The 7959-nt window shown below is 37.4% G+C and overlaps 1 protein-coding gene across 1 annotated transcript in view; it reads left to right on the forward strand.

Annotated features, from left to right (window-relative positions):
* The window catches only part of LOC110459005 (BTB/POZ domain-containing protein 6-like), a 61566-nt gene extending 53658 nt beyond the window's left edge, over positions 1-7908 (forward strand). The window contains exon 4 of the mRNA XM_021511026.1: positions 6357-7908. Within this exon, the coding sequence (XP_021366701.1) occupies positions 6357-7010 (654 nt within the window). The 3' untranslated portion in view covers positions 7011-7908. The remainder of the gene's footprint in view (positions 1-6356) is intronic.
* Positions 7909-7959: the final 51 nt, after the last annotated feature.

Consider the following 7959-nt stretch of genomic DNA (forward strand, 5'->3'; position numbering starts at 1 on the left):
TGACTCGATACTCAAATGTATGCTGACTCAGTTGTTGCAATAGGTGTATATTCTATGAGGGCTTTAACTGGTTTCGAAAGATCACCATTTTCCACGTTTTTGTTCCATTTGATGTGAACAAAAGAAATGCAGCGCATATTATTGCGACAACAGAAATCTGTTTTTTTTCGCGATAAGGTCATATCAGCATTATCCTATTATATTATTATTATTAATCGGATTAATATTTTTTTTTGTAATTTTGTAATGTTTCACAAATATATTTTTCATATACGAAAAATAGCAAATTTTCTCACACTCACATCCATACATTCAAAATAACACTTAGTCATCATCCTCATCCTATCATCATCATCATCATCATCATCATCATCATCATCATCATCATCATCATCAGCAACATATGTCCATCATGTAACGTCATTGTTATAATCCATCATAATAAACGTCATAAACCATTATCTTGCATCACTGTCATCAACAATAATATATCACACCATTAAAGGAAACCAAAAATGCCATATCATCATCATCATCATCATTATCATCATCATACACCATCATACGACATCATTATTGTCATCTACACATTCAACCTCATCATCATCATCATCATCATCATCATCATCATCATCATCATCATCATCATCAACAACAACAACAACAGCAATATATGATATATAAATATCATCAAACACCCTCATATGACATCATGGTCATCACATCATCGTCATACTCATCGATAACAACGAATTGTCATTGTCATTATCCTAATTATACACTTTCATCGAGAGAGAGAGAGAGAGAGAGAGAGAGAGAGAGAGAGAGAGAGAGAGAGAGAGAGAGAGAGAAGGGGGATGCAACAAGCTAAAAAGGCTATGAAGAGATCCTGGCGATAATAGCAATTGTTAAAAAATGTTTCCATTTCCTCCAGTTAAATTCGAATTCCCTCTGAATGTATACGTATTTACTGTTATTTATAAGTTGATAATTGCATTCAGATTCAAAGAGTTGCTCAGGCATCTAGTCTTAATTAATATCAAGGTCGGGTTATTGTTGTTTATATTAAACGAAAATGTTTCTGTCTTAGAAAAGATGGAGGATTTGAAGTATCCTCTCACAGTTTTCTCTGTAACCACATACCTCGATTATACTACACTTCGTAATTTGCTATAAACATTCTTAAACTGTAATATATACATGTACATACTCACGTATCACATTAACTTAAACACTATACGGCATTGGAAAATGCATAGACCTGACGTATCCCATTGTGTGTTATCCTTATTGGCGACTAGTTTTGACCCCCTGCAGAGTTTTGAGAGTGTCATTACTAAGTTGGATTTTTACTTGTTTTATCGACATTTGATATAAACTAAGAGTGAATTTCCACGTCGACAATCTATGGTATTGGTTAAAAATTGGTTATCAGTCTATCTCAATACTTTACGGGGACCAAAAACCAAAAATATATTGTAAATATAAGTACGTATTGAATTGAACGTTCGGGGTTTAAAATCATTTAGATCAGATATGATACAACCCCGAGTACAGATATGATACAACCCCGTGGTCAGATACGATACAACCCCGTGTACTAAGCAAGTGCGATCTGTGTGAAAGTGGCCATTGCAGTTAACGGTTGTTGTTTTAATATCTTTTTTGTTCCCAGGTTATCTGTATACAGACACAATCGAACTAACAGAGAAGAACACAGTACCGGTTTTAAGTGTTGCCAGGAAATACTGTGTAGATATTCTTGTTTCACGGTGCGAGGAGTTTCTGGAGCTAGCTCACGAGTTCCTGATGGAAAATCTTAAAACGGAATGCCTTCAATTGATTTCTTACTCCCCGGACGATATACTACAGTCCTCATCGTTTGCTGACCTGTGTCCGAGCTGTGTGGTCAGTATTACCGAGTCGGATGACCTACAAGCAGACGAGAGTGACGTGTACAATGCCGTCTTATTGTAAGCAGAGGCGGAATGTACACGACAAAACCTGAAAGTTAGTTTTACAAATGTTTTTTCTGATAAACATTAGGCAAATTCATAAAACACATCTACAGACACGTATGAATACATCTTTGATAAATGTCGAGTACTCCTTCAATCCACCCCCAATCCAAGTACTCCCCCAATCCACTCTCCATCCAAGACCTCCTCCCAATCCGCTCCCCATCCAAGTACTCCTCCAATCCACTCTCCATCCAAGTACTCATCTAATGCACTCTTCATCCAAGTACTCTTCGAATCCACTCTGCACCCAAGTACTCCTTCAACCCATTCCCAATCAAAGTTCTCTTCCAATCCACTCTCCATCCAAGTACTCCTCCTATCCACTCTCCACCCAAGTATTCTTCGAATACACTCCCCATCCAAGTACTCCTCCAATTCACTCTCCATCCAAGTACTCCTCCAATCCACCCTCCATCCAAGTACTCCTCCAATCCATTCCCCATCCAAGTACTCCTCCAATCAATTCCCCATCCAAGTACTCCTCCAATCCATTCCCCATCCAAGTACTCCTCCAATCCATTCCCCATCCAAGTACTCCTCCAATCCATTCCCCATCCAAGTACTCCTCCAATCCATTCCCCATCCAAGTACTCCTCCAATCCATTCCCCATCCAAGTACTCCTCCAATCCATTCCCCATCCAAGTACTCCTCCAATCCATTCCCCATCCAAGTACTCCTCCAATCCATTCCCCATCCAAGTACTCCTCCAATCCATTCCCCATCCAAGTACTCCTCCAATCCATTCCCCATCCAAGTACTCCTCCAATCAATTCCCCATCCAAGTACTCCTCCAATCCACTCTCCATCCAAGTACTCCTCCTATCCACTCTCCACCCAAGTATTCTTCGAATACACTCCCCATCCAAGTACTCTTCCAATTCACTCTCCATCCAAGTACTCCTCCAATCCACTCTCCATCCAAGACCTCCTCCCAATCCGCTCCCCATCCAAGTACTCCTCCAATCCACTCTCCATCCAAGTACTCATCTAATGCACTCTTCATCCAAGTACTCTTCGGATCCACTCTGCACCCAAGTACTCCTTCAACCCATTCCCAATCAAAGTTCTCTTCCAATCCACTCTCCATCCAAGTACTCCTCCTATCCACTCTCCACCCAAGTATTCTTCGAATACACTCCCCATCCAAGTACTCTTCCAATTCACTCCCCATCCAAGTACTCCTCCAATCCACTCTCCATCCAAGACCTCCTCCCAATCCGCTCCCCATCCAAGTACTCCTCCAATCCACTCTCCATCCAAGTACTCATCTAATGCACTCTTTATCCAAGTACTCTTCGAATCCACTCTGCACCCAAGTACTCCTTCAACCTATTCCCAATCAAAGTTCTCTTCCAATACACTCTCCATCCAAGTACTCCTCCTATCCACTCTCCACCCAAGTATTCTTCGAATACACTCCCCATCCAAGTACTCCTCCAATTCACTCTCCATCCAAGTACTCCTCCAATCCACTCTGCATCCAAGTAATCCTCCTATCCACTGTTCACCCAAGTACTCCTCCAATCCATTCCCTATCCAAGTACTCTTCCAATCCATTCCCCATCCAAGTACTCCTCCAATCAATTCCCCATCCATGTTCTCTTTCAATCCACTCTGCATCAAGTAGTCCTAATACAATTGCTCCTCAAATCTTTTCTCCGAAGCAACGATTTACAGGACCTTTGATAAGGGCTAAAAATATACCACTCGCTTACTAAATTTAGATAAACTACATAATATATACATAGTCTATAATACTCTAGTATAATAATAGAAACCTCCTTAACTTCTATAGATAGAACTCAGGATGCTTATATTTAAATATAAGTCAACGATGTCCCCTTGACTAATTATAGTCACTAGCCTTCCTAATGATTGACTCTACGGATCACCGCGCCTGCCACTAAATGTAATACAAGCATGAAAACCCTAACCTTCATACGACCTACCTTGAATATAGAATCCCTCTTCTCTAAATATAACTCCTAACCTGACCTCAGAACTCTTTTAATATGCACTGGCCCTTACTTAAGAAAGAAACCTTCTACACTAAATATAGTTCCTAACTAACCTCTAAACATTTTTACATATACATTTGTCCTTACTAAGATGTTATCCTTCTACACTAAATATAACTCCTAAACTGACCTCTAAACATATTTAAATATACATTTGCCCTTACTAAGATGTTATCCTTCTACACTTAATATAACTTCTAAATTAAATTCTGCACTATCTAAATATATACAAACACTGACCAGAGCATTAGCTATTTAAACATATGCGTACTGTCGACAACAGCTCCAACATTGCAGTATCCTGTATCTAATTACACAACAGCAATCTAACATCCCACTAGGCTAGCCCTAACATCCACGCTGGTCAGTGCTTGTCCAACTACAAATCAGTTATCCTTACTGAGTATCTACCCTTGTAAATTATTTCTCTACACAATGTTACTCTAAACCTGACATCATTCTTACCACCGGACGAATAAATCGCCACATTATCTCCTGCCTGTTGTAAGCTCCTGCGAGTACATTCCACTTATATCCCAACAGCTAGCATGATCATTTATAAAAAACTAATATTATATATTATTGTCACAGTTATCAAAACACATCACCATTGTTGTCAAGTTCGTCACTGCCTTTCATTGACTCTAGACACAAGTCTTCAATGTCATAAATGTTCTGTTGTCGATACGTCCACAAAAGTTCTTTTGGTGTTGGGATTTTCACAATTCTTCGGGTGTTCGGGTATTGATAGTATACCGAAAGGTTCTGAAGTCTTTACTTTTTACAAACTTATCAAAGATTCATAAATAAAATCAAAATGACCCAATACGTATAAGTATATGCCAATTAACACTTTCTTTTAAGGCAACATTGTTGAATTGTTCAGTGTCAAAAGAGAGTTCATTTTTAAGATAATGTGTGTCCTCTTGTTGATGTTTTCTATCAGTTAACAATTCTCGTCTAAAGTCATCGCTGCTCAGTGGTCGAAACTCATCTTGGAATGGTATCATCGATATATAACCCAACAGAGTATTTACCCAATCATTCAAACAGAATACTGACAATAATCCCAACAAGAAACTGTCACACGTATTCCGAAATTGAATACTTTAACAATAGTGTCAACAGGTACCCCATGCTCCTTGTCTCACCTTCACATATGTGTTGGTCCACACGCGAGCTATTTTGGCCAAAGGTCTAAAGTTTTCTGATTTCCCTTGAATGCTTGTGAGCCTAATTTCAATTCTTGCAACGATCTTGTTTAATATTTTCAAGATGTCAGTGGGCTGTCCGGAAAGACTCCCCCTTCCCCCAAATGCCTCAGATACACCTGTCAAATCAGTGCCAGTCAGGAAATTCACATTTTAGATAATCAAACCATGTTAAAGCAGCAATAAGTTAGGTCAGGCTGTTTATGATTTATGCTGCCCCATATCAAGTTAATTGGTTGTTGCCTAAATTTAATTCCAGCCGTATCACTGATTTCCAGTCTGTTATAATATCCCAACTGTTTGCATATGTCATAACGGATATTACCTTTCTCTCAGCTTTGATACAGTGAAATGCACTTTATACAAAAAATCTGATCCTTTCTCGGTGATCACTTGTTGTCTTTTATAAACGACTTGTTTCTTGTCTTTGGATCTCCATGTTGATATGACAGTCTCTAGATTACAACAATAATAATAAGACAAATCTACACAAGTTTGTCCTTCCACTTTATACTAATCAAAGATATTCCCCCAATACATATACATTACAAACAATATCCCGAATACTAACACTTCATTTTCAGATCTGACATTTCTGACTACTTCTGAACATCACGTCTTTCCATGAAGCTCCATTATTGTTCTAGTAAAAACTTCCTAATGACAAAAAGTAACGAAGTCAAATGAGGACTCATGTTCAAACAAGTACACCTAACACTATCACAACTACGTACTATTCTGTACTGGTTTACCTAATTCACCCAACTCTCTGTAAAAGTCTCAAAACTACCCCAGTCCTTCCCGAAGTCTGGAGTAACTCTCTTCTTCATCCAATTTTGAACAGATTTAGTTTGCGAATGTACTATGTCACTTTGATATACTGCGTTACAAGACTATCCGACTATAGTTTAAACCACACATGTTCAATTATCTCAAGGCGTTTTCGTGTTTCAGAATATTATGTTGAGCTTCCGTCTGTAATCGTGGTAACCATCTAAAGCTAATTCAAATACATTTACAACAGTAAGGCAACCAAACATAAAAAAAAATATCATAACATTATTCCATTAAAGAAGTCTATATTATTTTTGCTTTCTCATTGTAGGCCACATCTGATAACAAAAGGAATGTCTTAGGAGATATCCTCTACACTGTCCGGTTTTCTGTGATGGATGATGATTTTTTTCAAAAAAAGGTTTGCCATCACAAGGTACTTCCTGCTGAGGATGCCATTCAAACAATCAACTATCGACATCACCGGGAGAAGGTCTCAGGCAGCAAACTTAATCATAACGAGAGAAGAATTGATAGGATAAAAGGAAAAGTATGGCGTGTTAAGGGATTCGTACACGATGATTGGGTTTATGGAATGGAGTCGGTGTCGTTTACAGTATCTGACAATATACGCTTACTAGGATTTGGATCATTCTACTCCCTCGGTGACAATACTGTCAATGTAGTCATTTACGAAAATAACGAAGTTGTTTACAAAGCTGATAAGATATCTCGGGTTAAAAGCGAATCCGATGATATTGGGGAAGTTTTGTTGAAGGGCAGCAAGTGCATCCATCTCAAACCTGACAATGTGTACACTATAACAGAACATACATATTATAATAGAAAGTGTTACAGCCAACAGACACTCGGCGATACATTGCAGTGCAAAGGTACAACGATCACATTTCAGACACCTTTTGTTACTTTGCCAAACGTCAAAGGACACAATAGAAATCAAGTGCCATATTTGTTGATGAAATGAAGTTGAATTAATAATTACATTTCGGAGTAGAAAATCATTATGGTGCAGTCACATCTGTTAACAGTCTGTATATTTGTTTAGAAACATTGTCACAGCCTCGGTGTTTTATATCCGAAGAAAAACCGTTCCGACTTGTTAAGTTGTTTTGCTACCTAAACTTGCTTATCTATTTAATGTAGCATATAGTAATATACGGAATATACATACATATTTTCACAATAATTTAATTTTCACAAGCATAGCATGCCCTTATTAAATTTAATTTTCACAAGCATAGCATGTCCTTACTATGATAATTCGAACCCTGGACCTATATATGATCAATCAGGATTCTTTTTAATAGTGCTAGCATTATGAAATTTTATAAAAATGTCATATTAAGTTTTTACAAATAGGAAAATCAATTAACAGTACAGAAATATATTATGAGTCAAAATAGTGTAACGTTCATAGTTTGGTACGTTATTGGGGACATCATGGGCTGCTGCCCTGATACAGGTAGAGGACATGTTACGGTGTAGTGGTCCGGATTGTCTCGTGTTACTGTATCGCTCCTATTGGAATACATTATAGTGAATCGTTCCTATTTGATTTTAACAAGTTAAGCTGTCTTGTATATCGTTTGTTTTATGAAACAAAACATGATATTGTATCGTTCTTGTTTGAATATATGTCATAGTATTGCGTTATTGATTTAGCAAATCATAGATTATCAGATTATTTTATCATAAAACATAATAGTGCATCGTTCCTGTTACAAAAGTCATATTATCATTTTTCATTTAGCAAATTATATATGGTAAAGCGTGTCTTTTTTATACAATGTATTTATACATGGTAATATATCGTTGTGTAGCACTTTTGGTTGGACATATTACATAACGTTAAGCGGTTCTTTTATAATTTTTTTTTTTTTTTTTTTTTTTTTTTTTTTTTTTTTTTTTTTTTT

Source organism: Mizuhopecten yessoensis, unplaced genomic scaffold, assembly GCF_002113885.1.
Source record: "Mizuhopecten yessoensis strain PY_sf001 unplaced genomic scaffold, ASM211388v2 scaffold1311, whole genome shotgun sequence".
NCBI lineage: Eukaryota > Metazoa > Mollusca > Bivalvia > Pectinida > Pectinidae > Mizuhopecten > Mizuhopecten yessoensis.